At 39.1% G+C, this 22,212-nt stretch overlaps 1 protein-coding gene and 1 long non-coding RNA gene across 2 annotated transcripts in view; one reads left to right on the forward strand and one right to left on the reverse strand.

Annotated features, from left to right (window-relative positions):
• The window catches only part of VPS13D (vacuolar protein sorting 13 homolog D), a 326,075-nt gene that overhangs the window by 120,086 nt on the left and 183,777 nt on the right, over nucleotides 1-22,212 (reverse strand). The window contains exons 64-65 of the mRNA XM_051988522.1: nucleotides 18,383-18,517; nucleotides 17,045-17,212 (exon numbers count right to left, since the gene is read on the reverse strand). Coding sequence (XP_051844482.1) covers nucleotides 17,045-17,212; nucleotides 18,383-18,517 — 303 coding nt within the window. The remainder of the gene's footprint in view (nucleotides 1-17,044; nucleotides 17,213-18,382; nucleotides 18,518-22,212) is intronic.
• LOC127555855 (uncharacterized) lies at nucleotides 4,819-11,592 on the forward strand. The gene is made up of 2 exons (XR_007952301.1): nucleotides 4,819-11,056; nucleotides 11,343-11,592. It is a non-coding gene; the product is annotated as an uncharacterized LOC127555855 (long non-coding RNA).

Consider the following 22,212-nt stretch of genomic DNA (forward strand, 5'->3'; position numbering starts at 1 on the left):
TTTCTCAATAGCTCTAACCCCCAAATCCAACTTGCGGCCAGAATGCCAATCTGTGTACGAGATGTTATTAAAGTAGGAACAAGAAGACCTCTCTTGTACAAGTCTCGCCAATAACACATAATCATCATCATCAATAATCTGGTGCAGGTCTTCATTACCTCACATCTAGACTGCTGCTTCATTCAAGTCTCCCCCCAATTTCAATCCACCTTCCACTCTTGTGCCAAATTAGTTTTCCTAAGTGAAGGTCTGACCATGTCTACAGTCTGCCTCCTCTAATTCAATCAACTCCAGGGGCTCCTTTTACCTCCAGGATCAAATATAAAATTCTGTTTGGCATTTAAAGCCTCTTCCAAACTCTTCCCTTCCTAATATTGTACACTTCTTACCCTTTATTCCCCTCCATGCACTCTGAGAAACAGCGTTACTGGTTGTACACACAACTCTACATTTGGCATTTAAAGCCTCTTCCAAGCTATTCCCTTCCTAATGTTGTACACTTCTTACCCTTTATTCCCCTCCATGCACTCTGAGAAACAGCGTTACTGGTTGTACACACAACTCTATCTCCTGACTCTACCATTTTTCACTAGTTGTCCTCCAGGCCTGGAAGACTTTGCCTCCTCACCTCTGCCTGTCGGCACCACTGACTTTCTTTAAGATACATTTATGATAAAACCATCAACAAGCATTATTTGTAATGAGGAGAAACTAGACACATTTCTAATAAAATAAGGAGAGAAACAAGGATCATCACCATTATTCAATACTTTACTAGAAATGCCGGCTTTAGCAATAAGAAAAGAAAAAGAAATGAAAGGAATTAGAGTAGGAAATGAAAAGATAAAATTATCAATCTCCCCAAATGATATGATAGTATATTTAGAGAATCCTAGCAAATCATCCAAAAGTTTACTTAAACCAATCAACAGCTTTAGCAAAGTTGCAGGACATAAATCAACACAAACCATCAGCACTTCTCTATGTTACTGTCGAAGCCCAGCAGCAAGAAATAGAAAGAAAAATTCTATTTAAAATAATTGTAGACAAAATAAGTTATTTGGATGTCTACCTGCAAAGAGAATAAACCCAGAACCATATGAACAAAATTACAAACCACTTTTCACACAAATAAAATCAGATCTAAACAATTGGAAAAATATCAATTGCTCAAAAGTAGGCTGAGCTAATATAATAAAAATGGTAATTTTGCCTAAATTATTCTACTTGTTCAGTGCCATACCAATCAAACTGCCAAAAAATTATTTTATAGGGCTAGAAAAAATAATAACAAAATTCACTGGAAGAACAGAAGTACAAGTATATCAAAGGAATTAATGAAAAAATATATAAAGGATGGTAGCTAGCAATACCACTTAAAACTCTATTATAAAGCAGCAATCATCAAAACCATACACTATTGGTTAAGAAATAGAGTGGTAGATCAGTGTAATAGGTTAGATATACGTGATGACTATAGTAATCTAGTATTTAATAAACCCCCCCAACTTCAGCTCTCGGGTTAAGAACTCATTGTTTGACAAAAATTGTTGGGAAAACTGGAAAACATATTAGTTAGAAAAGACCTTCTCACACCCCATAACAAAAATGTTAAAATGGGTGCATGATTTAGGCATAAAGGTTGTTATTACAAGTAAATTAGGAGAGTAAGGGATAGTTTACCCATCGGATCTTTGGAGAAGGGAGGAATTTATGGCCAAAGAAGAACTAGAGAACATTATGAAATGCAAAATAGACAACTTTGATTACACTAAATTAAAAAGTTTTTGTACAAACAAAACCAACACAGCCAAGATTAGAATATTAGAAAGCTGAGGAAAAAAATTTATAGCTAGTGTATCTGATAAAGGCCTCATTTGTAAAATATGTAAAGAACTAAATCAAATTCATAAGAATACAAGTCATTCCCCAATAGATAAAGAGTCAAAAGATATGAACAGACAAATTTCAAATGAAGAAATTAAGGCCAACTATATTTATATAAAAAATGTTCTAAACCACTATTGATTGGAAAAATGCAAATTAGAACAACTCTGAGGTACCATCTCATGCATCTCAGAATGGCTAAAGATGACAAGAAAAGATAATGATAAATGTTGGAGGGGAAGTGGGAAAACTGGGACACTAATGCATTGTTTGTATAGTGAAATGATCCAACCATTGTGAAAAACCAATTTGGAGCTATGCCCAAAGGGCTATCAAACTGCACACCCTTTGATCCAGTACTGTCATTACTGGGTCTGTATCCCAAAGAGATCATAAAAGAGGGAAAAGGACCCACATGGGCAAAAATATTTGTAGCAACCCCCTTTTTTTTGTGGTGACAAAGAATTGGAAAATGAGTAAATGCCCATCAATTGGGGAATGGCTGATTAAATAATGTTATATGAAAATAACAGAATATTATTCTATAAAAACGATGAAGAGGATGCTTTTAGAAAAGCCTGGAAAGATCTATATGAACTGATGCTGGGTGAAACAAGGAGAACCAGGAAAACATTGTAAATAGTAAGATTGTACAATGATCAACTATTACAGAATTATTTCTTTTCAGCAGTTCAGTAATCCAAGGTAATCCCAATAAACTTTGGATTGAAAATGCTATCTGCATTCAGAGAGAAAACTATGAAGATTGAATGTAAATCATCAATACATGTTCCATTCACTTTTTTTCTTTTGTTTTTTTTTTCTCATGGTTTTTTCCTTTTGTTTCCATTTTTCTTTCCCAACATGATTCAAAGAAATATGTGAAAACGTGAAATGTATACATATATTATATATATGCAAAGCACAAAATGGTTTTTTACATGTAACTGGGAAAAATAAAGATTTAAAAATATGAGGAGACTTTCCTATCTCTTCTCACCACCTCATGGGATTACCTACCATTACTCTGAGATCCATTATTGCCTTTTTCTGTCTACCCAGGATTCAGCACAATGCCTAACATATAGTAAAAGCTAAATAAATGCTTGCTGACTGATGACCAACCTCCATCCACAATTTAAGATTCTGTGCTCTGAGGCCAAACCCAAATTTAACTCCAGATTGTATGTAAACAACTTGAAGATAGTTATCATGTTGTCTTTAACACTTCTCTTTATGTCCTAAATAGTTTGGATACTGTCTATCTATACTATCTTTATCTGTATTGTCTAGAGTAGCAAACTGGAATTTTCATGGTCAGACAAGACAAGACCAGAAGAAAGAATCACTTCTCCTAAGATAAGAGTGAAACACAAGCACAAAGTCGCTAGGAAAGTCAGGCAGAGTTGCTAAGTTTTGAGAGTACTATTAATCCCTTCATGCTGTAAATTACTGATTTCTCTTTTATTCCCCAGGGAAAATGCATTCTGAAAGTCCTAATTTCCCTCTATTTGAGGAAGTTTCAAGGAAGAAGATCAATCATTTTGCTAGTACAATGAGACACAAACGAAAGTAAAGATGTAACTCCTGCCTTCAAAGATTTTATACCTTTGATGAAGAGATGAAGGACTCATGTGGGATAACAGTTACAAAGAAATTTTTAAAAGAATGTAAATGAGTATTTTTGTAGAGTACTGCCACAAAGTGACCTGAAGGTTAAAGCTTCGGGAAGTCCACCCCAGGAAAGAAACTGCCTCAAAGAGAGCTTCTTTTGGCACCTAAATGGCAATGAAGGACTAAGGCAGACCCATTGTATAGCACATTTTACTTTATAGCTAGCTGCTATCTCATGAAAAGACCAAATTATTATTAGTTTTTTAAAAGTTAACAAAGATTTATTCAGCCATGAGAAGAAAAGGATATTTAACAAGGATATACAAAGGGGATAACCCCCTGAGCTTTGGCTGAGTAAAGCTTCTTGGAGCCTCTAGGTTGTCCATCATAGCCCATCATGGCCATAATAATCTTCATAGTCAAACATGAGAGAGCATCTGGAGGACTTTGTGATGGTGACAAGAATGTCTTGTTAAAAGCCTGAACAATTAATCTCACTCTACCCCCAATTCCTTCCAAGGGGGACTTGAAGATGACTTAAGTCTTATAAAATAAGGAAAAATTAACTTAACTTGAATTGGGTTAAGGAGTCAATTTATTGTTCCACTAAACCAACAAATCAATAAGCCTTTATTAAGAATCTACCAAGTACTAAGGATGCTAAGAGAGCTTGTCACAGTCTAATGAGGAGAAGTGTAGTAACAAGCAAATGCACCAATAAGATGGATTCCCATGAACTGGAGATGAACAAGAGAGGAAAGGCACTAGCACTATATCAAGTGCTAGCACCACACCTTCTAACAAAAGTTTTAAAAAAGTTTTAAAAAAAGTTTTAAAAAGTTTAAAAAGTTTTAAAAAGAAGAAAAGGAGTTACACAGAATTACGCAGTGCTCCCCACTCGGTAGCTCCCTACTCTTCAAAGGAGGAAGGGATCCGCCTTCTCTAGGTCACCTATGCAACTAAACTTGATCGTTATAATTCCACAGCCTTCTGGGTTTTTCTTTTAATTCCAATTTATGTTGTTGTAGATAATGAATGTATTATTTCCCTGGTTCTGTTTAGCTTGCTTTGTATCTTGCATATAAATTTTCTCCCCTTTCTAATCTATCCTCTACACAGCTGTCAGAATCTTCCTCTAGCACAGGCTGTGGGAGTGTGATAGGTAGGCAGTGAGACACCACTCCCAGTCTTCCACAGTTCCCCTTTGCCTCTAAACCAACCCACAAACATGCTTTTATTAAGCAACTACTGTGTGCCAGACACTGTCCTCAAGGAGCTCTCACACAGAAACATGCACACCACACACACACACACACACACACACACACACACACACAAAAGCAGTTTGGGGAGGAGGTAGCAGATGGCACTCACAGCTCACAGATCTTCTAAGAAGAGGAGGGAAGGGAAGACTCTCCAAGACAGGACAAGCCTGTGCAGGTAGGTAGGACATCATGGGTGAGAGAAGCAAGAAGGCCAGCTTGCCTACAATGAAGAGGGAATGGAGGGACTCGCGAGCCTCAGAAGGACCCCATCCAGTGCAATGGTCTCAAACTCAAAGAGCAAAGATCCTGACAGGCTCAAAATTGACTTAGTTTTAAAATGTAATATTATGTCTCATTTTATTTTACTTATTTTGTTAACTATTTCCCAATTACATTTTGTGGGGGGAGGCGAGGCAGCTGGGGTTAAGTGACTTGCCCAGAGTCACACAATACGTGTCAAGTGGCTGAGGCTGGTGCTGAACTCCAGTCCTCCTGACTCCAGGGCCGGTCCTCCACCTCGCTTTCCCCAGTCACATTTTAATGTGTTTGGGAGTGCTGAGGACTGCCTGTTATTCTGTGATCCCCTCACTTTATGGATGAGATCACTGAGGCTCTGAGAAGCTGATGCGACTCATCCATGATCACAGAACCGGGAAGGTGCAGGGAAGATAAAGCCAGATCTGTGACTCTGCGCCTAGGAGTTTATCCTTTATGCAGAGCTCCATTATGCACCAAGTCTATCCACGATGCTAAGCTACAAACATGCTCTTCAGATTTCAAACCTCCACAGCTGGACCCCAACTTAACTTCTTCTAATCCTATTTTCCTGTCCCTCTTCCCCAGATACACATTCCTGCCAAAGGGGACTGTCACTGGCCTTCCACCTCCCCCATTCACTTACTCAAACAGCCCTCTGTCTTGCTTGCTCATTTCTACTTTTTGGAAGGACGAGAGAGTATTCCAGAGAGGTTCAGCTCAGGAGCCATCTGTCCCACAAAGCCTTTTCCAGCTTCCCAATCTTTCCCTGCTCAAGAGTGAATCCTGACTCTGATCCTGACCGTCTGTATGACGTTGGGCTCATCACTCTCACTCTGATCCTCTTATTTCCTCATCTCTAAAATGAGGGGATTACACCCGATGGTCTATCCAGCTCCATATCTATGATCTGAAGGCCCTGTGGTCACCTCACATGTACTTAGATATGTACAAGTTCAATCTCCAGGCGAACATGTGCTTCCTGAGGGTGAGGACTGAGTGGTTGCGTTTCTGTGTCCCCAGACAATGCTTTGTACATGGGGCCACTTGGCTCTCACATCAAAAAAATAAATGAACCACCCAAAGTCACACAAGCAGAACATGGTAGAGAACGTAAGGGGTTAAGTACAGGTTTTCTGGGTCTAAATCCAAGGTTGTTTTTATTCTATCAGCTTTTCTCAAAGTGTGGTGGGAACCTCTGAAGGTCCCTAAGAATCTTTCAAGGGTTCTGAGGTCAAAATTATTTTCACAAAAATACCAATAAGTTTTTAATCTCTCAGATAACAAACATCAATAGGCATAATCAATATAAACAAAAGCTCTTTTTTTGGGGGGGGTCCTCAATAATTTTTAAGAATGTAAAGGGAGGGGCAGCTAGGTGGCACAGTGGAAAGAGCACCAGCCCTGAAGTCAGGAGGACCGGAGTTCAAATCTGGTCTCAGACACTTAACACTTCCTAGCTGTGTGACCTTGGGCAAGTCACTTAACCCCAATTGCCTAAAGCAAAAATAAATTTAAAAAAAAAAAAAAGAATGTAAAGGGAACTTATTATTATGAAAACATTATTTTGTCCAGGAGTATATTTAGGAAGAAAGAAAAAGTGTTAAAAGACAATGCCTGGTTTTTTGTAATTGAACAGTGAGATTATCCCTCTTCCCAGAAAACAATGAACCTACCAACTAAGCCCTAGCCCAGTCCCAGAGCTCAGGTGACTGTCTGGGGGCTAAATTCTCCCAGAGCTGCAACATTTTCTGATACTTATTCTGTGTCACTAGGAAGGAATTAATTACAAAATGGACTTAGAGTAAAATCAAACAAAAATTCTCCACATAGTAACTAAAGTCTTCTATTTGAATTGCCCATATCAGTCTTTTACTGAAGGAGATTCAGAGTACCAAGAAATCATTCACCTACAAGATCCCAGAAAACAAAACCAACACAAAAAAATTCCCCACAGATCTTGAGAACTAATCCCACTGGCAAAATGCAAAGGGCGTCGGATTAGGAAAAAAAAGAAAGAATCAGTTTTAGAGCCAAGGGTGTTTAAAATATACGTGTGTGTGTATGTGTATTTGGATGGATTTTCAGGCCTCAATTGCTAAAAGCCCATTTTGCCTTGATTTTATGCTAATATGCTCAAATATATCTCCCAGCTGTGCTCTGTCCTGAAAACCAAATATTATTATTTTTAATGACATTTTGATTGCTTGGAAATGCTTAAAGTAGCAAAGTTCAGGAAACAGCTTAAAGAAATTGCAATTTAACATATACATTTTAGAGGAAGATGGTTATTAGAGGTATATTCTGAATAATCACTTATCAACCTAGGCCCCAGTAAAACAACCTATAGCTTTCATGTCATCCTCAGGCAAGGCAGAAGGGACATCCTGGATGCCACAAATCTAATCCCCTTGGTATTTGAACAGATTCCTCCCCAAAATCCAAAAAGTCTTGTCAGTTTATAATCTGTTTAGTCATATCTCTGAATCTTTTCCAACTTTATATTCAGAAAAAGGAAACTACTCAACCTTTAATCTTTTTCCTATTTTTTAACCCCTTTACATCAAATTCTGGATTCTCAGGTACAAATTAATTTCAGCTGCAAACTATAAGCAGCTAAGGGGATGAGACTCCTAATATTTAATCTTAAAGCTTCTTTAGCACAGGCTGTGATTTTGGAAGGAGATTCTTTGTACAACTTAGTTCCTAATTTTAATGATATAAAAGTCAACTTCTGAAGTTGAGGATATGTACCTCCCTCTTCTTTGTAGCATTGGAACAATAGGCTTAGAACATGATCTATGCCACTGTACTTAGCAGATGTATTGGTTAGTTTTGCTGAACTGCTGTGTTTTTCATTGTTTTTTTTTCTTTTTAGTCTTTGATACAAGGAATGACTCACTGAGTAGGGGAGGGAGGATATATTTAGAAATGTAGATGATAAAAAACCAAAAGGATATCAATACAAGTTTAACTTAAAAAAAAAAAAAAGGAAAAGAAAAAAAGCTTCACTGCTAATGCCCTACACTCCAATGACATGGCCTAGAGGGGACCTGGGCTCCCCAAAAGTCGCAGCAGAGGACAAGCTCAGGCAGATCCTACCAGGTGGAACAGGGCCTGTCTTTAGTTCAATGACCAGTTCCAAAAGCCTTTACAAGTCAAGAGGCTCAGCAGGAAAGGTGGGGGAAAGGCCCATGACAAGGGCAGTGAAGGAACTAGCCTTTTACATCTGGTGAGATCATAAACATGGGCTGGAGGTGGGGTTGGGGAGCCCTTAATAAATCTACTTTCTTTCCATCAAAAACCAATAGTCTACTTCTAACTGACTGATGATTTGACAACTCTGGAGAGAACAATGTTGTCTGAGAGTATTATGTATTTATTGACTACATTTATCTAGAGCAAAAGTATTGCCTGTTTTTTTTTTTTTTTTAAATTTGGCATTTAATTAAATATATTGGTCCAAATTGGGCATGAAAGTTTAGTTGACTGAATTCCTTGACAGAACTTTAAATGAGATGCTCAAGTGTGATTTCAGAATAGAAGGCTATGAATGTTTAAAAGAAATACTGTCAAGTATTTTTTATTAATATTTAATAATTAATGTTAAGAATAAAATTATTATTAAGAAAGGAAAACAATTTTTGTTGGTTTTCATTCTTCCTGCTTTAAGAGAAGAAAGTACTTTCTTACAATAACTATCCGTTGGGGTGAATAAAATAAAAAGCAGAAGAGAGAATAGAACTTCAGTGTTTCTCACAGTAAAGCAATTTGCCCTGGAGTGCAATATTTTTTTTAAAGGGAATGTCAGGGATGGAAAGAAAGGAGACTAGAAGCTGGAAAAGGCAATGGCAAAATCTCAGGATATTTGTTTTTCTCTAGAAGTAACTTTATTCCCACATATAATGATGCTATCATAAGATATAATAGGCTCTAGAATCAGAAGGGGATTTAGAGATTACCTAATTCAATTCTTTACAGAGCAAGCCTTGGGACAGGAGATAAATGGAGAGCAGGGAGAACAGCATTTGCCTAAGGTCACACAAGTGTTACCCAGCAGAGCCAGTATCTGAACCCGAGTCCTCTGACTACAAATTCCATGGTTCTTTGATTTTACTGTGATGTGACTATAAAGTCTGCATGTTGCTTTTGGGAATTCTTCTTAAGATCAGGGCACCCAGAATCATGGGAATTATTTCAAATTGTAGATGCAACTTCTTGCTGTAATTCTTTGGTTTTTGGTTTCCTTTTGCTATTTGACTTTATGCTATTTTCTGGCTTCATTCAAACTTTCCTCAATTAACTAGACTCCCTTGTTGAACTCCTTGTGAGCAGCTAAACTCAAAGAAGGTTATTGAACTTTCACTGATAGAAGTGACCTCTTCACCATTCCCACAAATAACCATGATCTGCTGAGGCCTTTGACGAGATGCCTGTTCAATTTTTGAACATTTATTTCTAAGCAAAGGATCTCAGGGAAAGGCTGACTGTTGTTTTAGGATTCAGGGCTATCGGGTCTAGGAGGGGAGCAGAGAATGTTCTAATGCCAAGAATTCGACTCATTTCTCTACATGTGGCAACTGAAGGAGCCTCCATGTGGACAGAGTGGAATTCCCTCAGGTACCTATATTTAGGATCAAAGCACTTTTTAAAATACAAAACCTAGAGTCTCCAAGGAATATAAACTACAAAACTATCTGAAGTGAACTTTATTTAACCTACAGCCTGGTGCCAACTCAAATATGCTGCAACCTCTGAATTTGAAAGCCAGCATTTACCTAGAGTAACTCACAGATACATGGAAAAGCTATTATGGGGATAATCAGCCAAACTATAAAATGGAGCAGTCATAAAATGACAAAAACAGACACAACTCATAAATTGCCTTTTTTCCCTTCAGAATTCATGCTCCCTTTGTGTGTTCTTTCAAACAAAGATAAAACTTTTGCCTTAAATAAACAGGGTGCATTGATGTCTATTTAAGCCATATAAATATATTGTCTTTAAAACAAATGTGATCTTAAACAAAAGGCAGATGATCCAACAAACAATGTAATGTGAGGAGAATTAGAACCCTAACCAGTTCTAGCCAAGACATCCCTGGCTGCTGATCACTAGGCAGAGAGCACAAGGGGTCCATGGACTTTGGTCTGGACCGTCAGCTTGGCCCGGCTTCAGTGTCCTAGGTGAGCACAGCCAGGGGAAAGTTTTGGGGTGGGCAGGGAGACATCAGCACATAGCCTCTCTGTCCAGGGACTGATGGAATCTGGAAGAAAAACAGTCTCATGAAATGGCTGCATTTTCTAGTGAACTGTCTGGCCAACCTGAATTCCATCCTCCCCAGACTAACAAATTTGAACATGGCTCCTATTTCATTTCAGGCTATTTTTCTGAAAGCTACCAAAGTACATTCTAAAGTCAGGTGGTGATTATTTAAAAAAAAAAAACAAAAAAAAAAAAACAAAATAAAACTTAGGGGTACCAGCAGAACTCCTCGACTCTCTGCTGAGCAGCCTGCAAACAGAATGGTGCCAGAATCAGCCCTGGTCTTGGAAGCAGAGTGGGGGGCTTCTGGAGCTCGGAAGACTTCAGGAGCATAAGCCCAGAGTTCTGGCTCGGCCACACAGGAACAGGCAGGGTGGATCCCTCGCCTTCTCCAGCCTAAGCTTGTCTGTCTAGAAGAGGAGACGGCCTTCGGTCCCTTTCGGCACTAACAATCTGACTCAGAAGATCTGTACTCACGCCTCTAGACAGTTCAGCCATCTTGGTTATTTCATCTGTAAAATGGGGGGGAAATGGCTGCTCTGCCCATGTGAAAGGGCTGGAATGAGGATCAAATAGAATAGTGAATGGGAATGCGCTTTGAAAGAGTATAAAGTGTTATTGAATAGAAGGTATTGTTTTCTTTTCTAGGGAAGAAATGAGTGGAACATCAAGGAGGATCACAATATACTCAAGTCGGAAGACTTGTATTTGAATCCTGCCTGTGGCTTGATTGGTGTGGCTTTGGATAAGTCATTCCAGCATGGAATAAGGTGATTAATTAAGATGACCTTAGAAGGTACCTTCTAGCTCTAGAGTTTTAGGATCCCATGAGGAAGCAGAGATTTCTTCCAAAATTCTTGGACCTTCCATGGATCCTGCTCAGCCCTCTCCCTGGGAGGGAAGAGAGCTGCCTCAGCAGACCTGGGATTCCAGGCTGATCAGAGATAATTCATGAGCCAATCAAGGGGAGAGGAAATGACTGGGCTTTCCAAGCTGCAGAAGGTTGTCTGTGCAGCCCCTGAATGCTTCCTAACTCTCCATCATTACTCTTTACAGGACTCTCCAGGGGTCCACACAGCAAACACCGCCTGGCTTAGGGACTGGACTGTATATCCCGCCCTGGACACTGCCTGGCTACATGGCTCTGGGCAAGTCACTCGTATCAGGTCTGTTGTCTGTAAAACAGGGATCGTCCCTGGAGCATCCACTTCACAGTGCTGGGCAGGAATCCAATGACATAATATTGGGAAGTGGTTTGTAAACCTTAAAATGTTATGTAAATGTCAAATAGGTTTTTTGTTCAAAACTTGTTACTTCATTGGAATAATCCATTGTTAACTAATCACCTACGATGTCCCACAGGCCCTGTGCTTGAGCTCAGAAATAACAAAGACATGCATGAATAGTCCCTGTCCTCAAAAAGCTTACATTTTATGAAGAAAAGCAACCTGCACACGAATGCACACACACACGTATATACTCACACATACACACACATTCACACACACACACACACACACACACACACACACACACACACACACATACATCCAAAGGACTTTTCTCAATCCTCATTCTCCTTGACCTCCTTTGACACTGTCCATCACCTTCTTGATACTTGCTTCTCTCCAGTTTAAGAATCCCTCTGTCCTGGTTCTCCCCTCCCACTTCTTCTGTCTTCTTCTCTGGATCCTCCTCCATATTGCCCTCTAATGCTAGGGGTCCTTCAGGGTTCAGGCCTGTGAACTTTTCTATTCTCCTGCTATACTTAGTGATCTCATCAGCTTCTATGAATTTCATCATCATCTTTCTGCTAATATCCTCAAATCTGTATCCAGAACTCTCCTCTGCTATCTCCAATCTCACAGTTTCAGCTCTCTTTCAGACATCTCAAACTGGATATCCGGTAGATATTTTAAACTTAATCTGTCCAGAATGAAACTCATTATCTTTCCTCCTAAACCCTCCTTCCTTCCTACTTTCCCCATTACCACGACCCTCCCAGTCTCTCAGGTCCCAACCTAGAAGTCATCCTGGACTCCTCATTTTTTCCCAACCCCATAGCCAGGCTGTTGCTAAGGCTTATTAACTTCACCTCTGCAGCATCTCTTCAACACACTCACTCTTCTCTGACTGCCATCAGTCTGGTGATCTATTCCCTTGTGGACAAGCTGCCTCAGCGTGCTACTGGGTCTCCACTCAGTCCATCTTTCAAACAGGTCTAAAGAGCAGGTCTGACAATGTCACATTCCTCCTACACTCGATAGTCTTGTGGCTCCCTATCGCTTCTAAGATTAAATATAAAAGGTCTTATTTGGCATTCAAAGGCCTTTAAAACCTAACCCCCTCCTATCTTTCCAGTCTTCTTACACCTTAGTTACAGATAAGTACTCTTTGATTCAGAGGCAATGATTTTTTCACTGTTCCCCTATGTCTCTCCCTCCCCTCCTTCCCCCTCTTTCTCTCTCTTTCTCCCTCTTTCCCTTCCTCCTTTTCTTTCCCCGTTTCTTTCACTGTCTGTCTCTGTCTCTTTCTTCACTTCCAACCCCAAAGACTGAAAGCTCCTTGAGGGGAGAGGCTGTCTTTTTCCTTCCCCAGAACTTAGAGAACCACAGTTAGCACATAGTAGGCACTGAATAAATACAGACTTCCTGGCTGACACACATATACAAAAACACACATAAACATGCAACACACATGTTTTCTTCTGTACAGAGATAAGGATTAATCCCCAAGAGAACTAATGACGTCACAGAGAGAGCAAAGGCTGCAGGGCAGAGCCTTGGGGTGCACTTCTGAAGTATACAGATGATGAACTGGCACAGAAGGAGCCATCAGACAGGTAAGAGAACTAAGAGAGTGGTACCACAGAAACCCAAAAGGAGCTATTCAAAAAGGGAAAGTGATTAACTAAGTGAGGAAAGTCTCTTTCATCAATGCAAAGGGCCAATTACTCTGGCACGGATCGTTCTTGGTCCTGGGAGAGACTAACTGACTTGCCCAAAGTCCCATGGCAAGTCTGTGGCAGAGGCCCAATCCAGGTCTTCCTGAATCACAGGCTGACTATCCACTACAACATTCTATCTCCTCAAATATGTCAGTCGTAGCAATCGTCATCGTCGTCGTCGTCGTCGTCATCATCATCATCATCATCATCATCACCTTCACCTTCACTGTCGTCATTGTCATTCTCCTTTTCCTCTTCCCCCTCCTTCTCTTCCTCCTCCTCCTCATCTCCATTTATCAGATGATAAAACGGAGACTAAAGAAGTTACAGGCACACACAATCAGCAAATGGATTGTCTAATTTTAAGAGTTATATCCCAACTTGATACTGCTGCTTGAGTTCCAGATTCTGGAGCCCCGCTCCTTTTATACCAGGTGAAATCAAAGTGAGACTGAACGGTGACCAAGGCCTGGGTGAAAAGCATGTGGCTGGGACAGGGATGATTTTGATGCCTCTGTTGGCACTGTCCATTTATAGCTCAGTTTCCTTGGATGTTTAAAAAAAAAAGTGATTACTCTGGATTCCCTCCACCCCAACTCCCATTCGTATCTGTGATTTTACTGATGGGGAAAACTCTTGGCATGGAGTTTATACGCAACAATGTCTCGTTTATTACTAAACCAGCAGTTCCCAAAGTCACTGCTCTTAACTCTTAAAAGTTACTGAGGATCCCAAAGATTTCTTATTTATATGGATTACTCATATCAATATCTGTTGTATTAGGGATTTTAGTATTTTTATGAAAAATTTTGACCTTGCTCTGAAAAGGTCTTAAGCATCCCCCAGGATCCCTAGAACACACTTGGATGATGATAGTTTGGGAGCTGAATGAGAGATGATCCCTTAAGGTTCAGCTGTAGCTCCAACATTATATGATTTCCTGACTCCCTGGGTCCTGCCATCCTCCTCTGATTTCTTTCTTTAATCACTAGCACTAAGTCCCTCTTTAATGGAATATTTCCCATGGCCAGCATTTGATTATTGTGGTCGTTTGCACTTCCTTAAACTCCCTTTGTGTGCACAAAAAAGCAAACAAAAAACTACCCAAGAGCAACATTAAAGGTCTGACTCTAGCCCACAAAACAACAAGGAAATTTAGACCCTTTGGCCCACCACATGCATAATCATAGATGGCTCTAAACTTGTGTTGAGTCAACAGGCCCAGCTCTAAAGCTACCCTTTTCCATGTTAAGTGGTAATTGCAATTTTGCTTGCTTTCTCATTTTGAAGACTTCCTGGCTGATTTTTTATAACACATCTAGGTCCCTTTGTACCAAGATATAATTATCCCAATTTCTCAAAGTGGATAAGCTTATGACCCCAATTCTAACTAGTTTATCAAAGGCAAAATGATCCCCCCAAAAAAATGGTTTAAACCACATGTTGAAAAAAAAGTAAACTGGCTTTTCTGTGTGACCCAAAGACCACCACACTCTAGAGTCCAGGCATTGACCACATGAAGGAGTAAATTCCAAGAAGCAGAGAAGCTGATACACAGAAAACCTAAGCATTTCTAGAGAACTCAGACTCTGACTGGTGAAGCATTTTATAGCAATAAGCTACGCTATAAATGCCAAATCATACTTTTCCTAGAAAAACAAACAAGACTGCCAATTAAATCTATTATCACTGCCACCCATACCTTGATAATGCTCTCTGGAAAATATGATAGCATTCGTGGGTCAGGCTCCAGCCCTGTACCATTCTAAACCAAGATCAAAGACAGTTACTCCAATAACATTACAAATCAGATTGCATTAGAGAGAGAGAATAAGAAGACAAGCATTAATGAGATTTTTTTTTTTTTACAGAGACATACTTTGGGGATAGAATGAATAATAGTATGTATAAGAAACTCCATTAATGGGTCTTCTGTCACTTTCAAGTCAATGCTCACAGGCACTGCACTGCATTGCACTGCTAGCCAAAAAAATCCAAAGGAATTCTCAGGATCTGATAAAACCAGATTTTTGCATGATAATGAGATGTCAATTTTCCCAATGCTTCTGACTCTCTTCCATTGTGAATTGGGTGTTGAGGGGATGAATATTGAGAATTGATTGGATCTTTATTTCATAGATGGTCAATATTTTCCTGCTATCCCTAGACATTGAACAATGATGCAAATGTAAGAGAAATACAAGTTAAGGACAAACCAAAGGTAAATGGCCTAATATTAGAGAGCTCTTTGTTTTCTTTATGGTGTACAACTCATTTAAGCCTCACAACATTATATATATTACTGCAGGGTTGATTACCAAGTCAGGTCCAATGTAGACTAATTCACACTGAAAAATGGAATGGCAACCAAGACCTACAAAAGCACTTTCCCAAAAGAAGAAATCACAAGACTATGAACTTCTCTCCATTAGCTCAAATTGTAAAATAACCATTGCTTGAAACCAATGATCTAAAACTTAATGTTTAATGTGTCAGACTAAGACAAGGTTCAGTGGCCAAAAGGTAGAATTATTCTACAATTGTGTGTGGTAACAATCACCTGGGATAATACCTATACCAAAATCTGTCCTAAGAATTATGGTTCAAATAGTAATGTGAAAATTAACCTAAGGAAGAGATAGAGACTAATTTGAGTTTTGAGCCCTTGTCTAATTTTAAGAACTTGTTCTCTCCAGTCTCCATCCTGTAGTCTCTCTCTGAAGATGAAGGGGATACTCTTTCCCCAAATAACCCATGAAAAATCTGCTAGATCAAAATAGCCATGGTATCATAAAACTATTCAAAAACATTTGGTCCCCCAGGTCCACAGTCTGCAAGGTATCCTGTTCCCCTGCTTTCTAACTGTGGTCTGCTGGCCACATCTCCATTTTCTTCCAATCCCCTCCGCAAGTTTTAAGGTGGCCCCTTATATAACAAACCAAGTTTCTGCCATGGAAATTGTAAATCATCAGAGAAGAGGGTCAGAGATTTATATGCAGAAGAAACCTTAGAAATAAACTATTTCAATCCTCTTATTATATAGATTAGGAAACTTATGTCCTAAGAAGGGATTTGCCCAACGCCACACAAATAGTAAATGGTAGAATATAACTTTGAACTCAGGTCCTTTAAATATAACACTCTTTCTACTATACTAATGGCAAATGGCCTGCTACTGGGCGGATCTATCTGAGATTAAATCAGTCTTAGGTTACTGTGAAATGACTGGAGTTAAAGCAACATTATATGAACATATTTCCACAACATTATAAAGAAGAATTTCATAAGCCCATACTACTTTTACATCTTGGCAGATGAGTTGAATCATCAGGCTGTGTTAAGCTTTGTAACAAATTCCCTATAATGAACAATACAGTACTAAAAATGCTTTCTTTGGTCTCTGACAAGTAATAGATCTTTTTGGATTTTTAACGGAAAGGACCCGATTACTATTTGGATTGTTAATCAGAGAGGAACTGAGCTTTTTAAAGTTCTTATGATATCATAAAGAAATTTTTTTCATTAATCCTACCTTATCCTTGCATTGAATACTTAATCCTTCCCTATTCAAAATCAAATTCACCTAAGTTATCCACTTTATAGAAAGTATCATCACAAAAAACCTACTAGTTTAGAAAAGGCACATGAATGATACCATGTACAGTAGTTCTAATGTTCATAAGTTCTACTATTTACTGTAAAGGGGATTTCTAGACACCAGTTTTAATCACTATGACAAAAGTATAGTATGATCAAATGATGTGATCCCAAGAGATTCCTTTATAATGGCATTTTACCTCTGCTTTCTTACCTTGGCAGCTGAGTTTGATACTCCATGTGTCACATTTCGTATAAGGCCCCCAACATTTCCATACTTTATTAGTCCAGTAACACCTTCAGATACATCATTCAGAAGCCCCATAGGATTGCCAAGGAAATCAACTGACCCCAGTATCCTAGCAGCTTGACTAAGGAGTTCCTTTGGAATAATAATAGAGAAGAGAAATGTGATCAGCTTCTGGTTAGATTTATTAAACTTGGTGTTCTTAAGCTAAAATATAAGAAAGGCAAAAATATCATTTTATTCTTACAATAGAAACATTGCTTTCAGGGATGAGAGGGCCTTCTCCTTCCCAGATGCCTGCCTTAACTAGTCCCCTTCCCACATCCTCTCTATCCATTCTCAGCACAGAGATGATTTTGAATTATTCTTTAAAGTCACTTATTAGAACAAAATCAGTGCATAAGCCACACAGAACATGCTTAAATTTGTATCTCTGCACTCTATATGTCCTCAACCTCCATGTGTGAATCAATAGTAGTTATAAAAGGAAGCAAAGGTAGGCAGACAGACAGCACTTTTCCTCCCCAAACGGTAGTTGAAAAGTCACAAATATCACCACCATTTTAGGCTCTGACTCCCAATTCCATGAGATTTTGAATTTTACATTCCCACCCACTCACCCCCTACCAGCCAGTTCTCTGCTAATATCTGGTATTCAGCTCCCCCTATAGTTCAAAGAAAACATTAACAGCTAGACAAGATACAAAGGAAAATAAGTTGTACCAGAAAAGGCCAACAATGTGTTATTTTGTGACTGTGATAGCTGACAAGTTTGATATGATCTTTACCATCTGCTCACTGAGAACCTATGGTTTTGTGTTTATTTGATCTTTTTGGTCTTAGAAAATAAAAACCAAAGAGGAAAAAGTACAACTTGGTTTTCATAGTGCCTGATTTTAAATTAATGCCTAATCCTGGAGCCAAGGTCTTGGAGAATTTTTTTTTTTGGCTACTTTCTTTTGCACATCCAGTGGAATGGCCTTTTCTGCCAGGTAGAAGAACACAATATAAACATGGAACAATGACTAGCACAGAACAAAGCTCCCACTGCTTTTAATACCATCATTCAAATGCTAGGGAAATCGTCAACACTCGGAACTAGTAGAGGGGAAGCCACTTATAACGTTGGTATCGGAAAAAGAAGGCAACCCCATCATTCTTCAAGTAGCAAATTCTGATGGGTAGCACATCAATAACGCCAGAAAGAGTGTGATTACAAACATGATGGGCTTCTATTGAATTGCTTTGATAATAAGAGTCTCCAAACCATTAACAGCAAATATATTTCATATGTTCAGTACTCACCTCTTGGAAGTGTTTGAGAACATCATTAATGATAAACTCTTTTGTTTCATAAGGGTGAACTCTCGTAAATGGGTCCAAGTTGATGACAGCATCTTCAAATCGAATGAGTGGAAAGCCCAAGGTGCTTTTCAGGGCCTGATTAAAAATAAGAAATGCTTTTATCCACTGCCCTGACTTCTGCAGGGCTCCAATTATGGCTTCCAGGAAGGTCACAGGCAATATTGAATTAACAGTAAAAAGAATCACAGCATTTCAGAGTTGGAAAGGACCTCAGTGATGTTCCCCTCACCCCGAAACAGAAATTCTCTCCACAACCCACCAAGTGCTACATTATGTCTTTGCTAAAAGACATTTAGGTAAGAGGAACCCACCACCTGCTGGAGTAGACTACTGCCCTGTGAGATATCAGAAATTGTTTTTCTCTAAGTTTCTACTGATATCTTTTGCCTCTGGATTACTTTCATTTCCCAAAATATCTTTTTCCTCTGCTTCTTCAAGAGAGACATCTCTTATAACTATAAATTTAAAAATGAGAAGGCAAAAGCAGCTCAGCAAAATAATATCTCCACTATGGCCAAGAGTGCACATAGTAGTACTCCATATTTGCATCTAAAGGTAGAAAGGGAGCTACAGTCTGCTATCTTTTATTTGGGGCCATGTTTAATCATTCTGATTTCATGGAATTTAGTGTTATTATTATTTTTTTGTTTGTTTGCTGTTCTTTACATTTATGCTGTTGTAGTCATCATGTTTTCTGGTTCTGTTCCTCACTCTATCTGCTCATATATCATTGTCTATGTCTCCATAGTCTGCATATTCACCATTTTCATATAGTAATACACTATTTCATTTACAAACTACAACCTGCCTAGTCAGACCCCAAATTGTTTCTGGTGCTATGCTACTTACAGAAGTACTAGAAAGCTCTGACTACTAGCAAGTTTATCCTCTACTCTCCATATAGTTAAAAACTCAAGACAAAAACCTTTTGGTTTTGGGCCTTAGGTTACCTCGCTAAACTTGGCTCACCCTGACAGTATTCTTATAGAAAGAACCATGCTACAATTCTATTTTCGTCTTTATTTATCCTTCCCTGCTTCCACTGCCTGTATGTGCTCAGTACAAGCCTGTTAAGAGAAATCAAGTATTTATAGAAGACCTGTCTTTTTTTTTTTTAACTTTGCCATTTGCTTTCCCTCTGAAATGTTTCTCTTTGTATCTTCATAAGTTCATGCCTGAAAACTTTCTATCCCTTTTGAGTGACTGTTTATATCTTTCTTTATGTCCTCAGTTTACTGTGATGTCTGGTATATAGAAAGCATTTAATAAATGCTTGCTAATTGACTTCCCTCAAGAAAAATTAGGTGATAGTATCTATCCATGTATTATTTTATACCTTTTAGATTTATCAATGCCCCTTCCTTTTTATAGCACAGATATTTCCCAATTACCATTTACTCTAAGAGAATCCTTCCTTGTCATAAAAAGCATTAAACAAAACCAACCTAAACAGTGATATCTGGTAGCTTATATAACATTCAGTACCTGTTATTCCCTTCTATTCCCTAAGTTTATTTTCTAAGACTGAAATCTTTGAAATTGTCAAACACTTTCTAGATTTCTTATGATACTACCATGCTCCATATTGACCACCAGAAGTGAGGGGTAGTCTACATGTGTGACCAATCCAAGAGAACAGCAGATCTCCCTAACCCTCCAATCCAGTGCTCTACAGCTCTCATTCTAAAAATCTAGAGTAGAGGGGCAACTTAGCAGAATTTTCTTAAAATCATCAAAATAAATTGGGCTCTACTCTATTCCAGATCTGCCAAGCACTAGATTCAGACACAGACAACCAGAATAAAATAAGAAGTGCATGTTACCTAAAAGGAAATACTAGGTATTCTGATACAAAGTAAATACAAGCTAATTTTGGAGGGAGGCTAGAAGAGTCGAGTGGGAGGGGGGATGATGGTAAAGGGCAAAATGGTGCCTGAAGTGAGTTTGAAAAGAAGCTGGAGAAGGTGAGGAGCCTGCATAATGGAAGCTGTCACACATGAGGCTGGAACACAGAATGGCAAAGGGCACTTCTTCACATAAAATAAATCTGGAAAGATGGACAGGGCCCAGTCTGCCTCAGCCATCAGAGCTACACAGTAGTTTATACCGGCTCCTAGAGGGAGCCAGGGAGTTTTGGAGCAGGGGAGTCTCCTAATTAGACATTCACCTTAGGATATTACTTTGGATGATGAGTGCATGAATTTGAGGGGTGCCCCTGGGAGAAGGGGGAAGGAGACAGAGTCAACAAGGTATGGGGTGCACCTGGTTACAGGGAGAGAGGCAGAATGAATAGGGGAAGATGAGGCCCCTACAAGTGTCATGGCTGACATGACATGTCCCTGGGCAATGTGACAAAGTAGTCATTGGGCCCATGGAATCTGCTCCACTAATTACTACAGCGGCCCCCCCCCCGGCTTCTTGTCAGATGCCTGCCTACATGCTTATGAATATAATGGGTAGTTTTGTAACAGGAAAGTTTTAAAACTGTGGCGACAATCGAACAATTTTTGGTCCTGAAGTCCTCACTCTGTTACCCTAATTTCCAGACCCCTTTTCTTCTCAAAGAGCAGTGAGGGAAACTGAGGTTTAATTTTCTTGCTCACAGTTATACAAGTCAGCTGAAAGAGACAGGTCTTCGAACAAATCCAATTCTATTTTTGACTCTGATTGTTGGAGAATTATTTTTATCACAGGACGGGAAGTGAGATAAAGAACAACAGGCTAAAACATTAAAGTTATTTACTGTGACTTCCTCAAACCAAACACTGGAAGAGGAAATATATACAGTAAAGACTTATCCAAACACTCCAGTACTTCTATGGTACTGTAAAAATTCTTGGACCACCAAAACACGTCCTTGCTATTTATAAACCTACCGAGATTCTCTGGCTACCTCAAGGGCATAATCTGGCACTGTGGTCTCCCCCGTCCCACACGTTTAGAGGTGCTAGCATGCATCTCACTGGCACGAATTATTCCGCCACCTAGAGGTCACTCAAATTATAAACCTGGTCAATTTGAGAGCATGAGTGATGAGGAGAGAGATGTCTAAATAGGACTTTTTATGCAGCAACCAATGACTAATCAAATACAGTAGTATACAAACCTGATGCTTATTTAAACAAGTAGCAGGCGGTTTCCTGTTATAAAACACTGGATGTTAAGAGAAAGCAGCTCTGTGCATATAGGTTCCTAATAAAAATAAGAAGCTGTCTGTCTCTGACCTCCACAGAAATGAATGCGTGTAGAAGGCTTATAGAAACTTGATAGTTGGGAGGAGAAATACCTGCCCTAACGCCTTAAGATTTTGGATCATGAGTTGGGCCACCTCCTTCCCTTTCTTAGTTTATTCTGTGCTAAACAAAACTGTCTGGAATTCATTTTTTTAAAGGTTTATTTATGGTACATAGTGACTGTTTATGTGAAATGGGGTATTTGCCCATTTTCCTCTTGGGACAGTGTTTAAAACTGCAAGGATATTTCCCCCTTGCTCCCTCTGAAATACAATTAACAATGCTGGAACTTTTTTGTGAAAAATCTGGTTTTTATTTAGGAAAGGGAAGAAAAAAAAAGTTAAGGGTCTGAAATTTTCCAACAAATTATTTCAAGCCTTTGAGAAGACGCTTCTGAGCTTTTTAAATAGTGTCTTTGTTTAAAATTTCCCCATACCCCCTCCTTCTCACCAACCATTTAAAACTGGATTTTCTTCCAAACTACATTGCTCAATTAAAGCTCTTCTTTTGTAACTCCTCAGAATGGAGAAAGGCCTG

The sequence above is a fragment of the Antechinus flavipes genome, chromosome 3 (genome assembly GCF_016432865.1).
Source record: "Antechinus flavipes isolate AdamAnt ecotype Samford, QLD, Australia chromosome 3, AdamAnt_v2, whole genome shotgun sequence".
Lineage (NCBI taxonomy): Eukaryota > Metazoa > Chordata > Mammalia > Dasyuromorphia > Dasyuridae > Antechinus > Antechinus flavipes.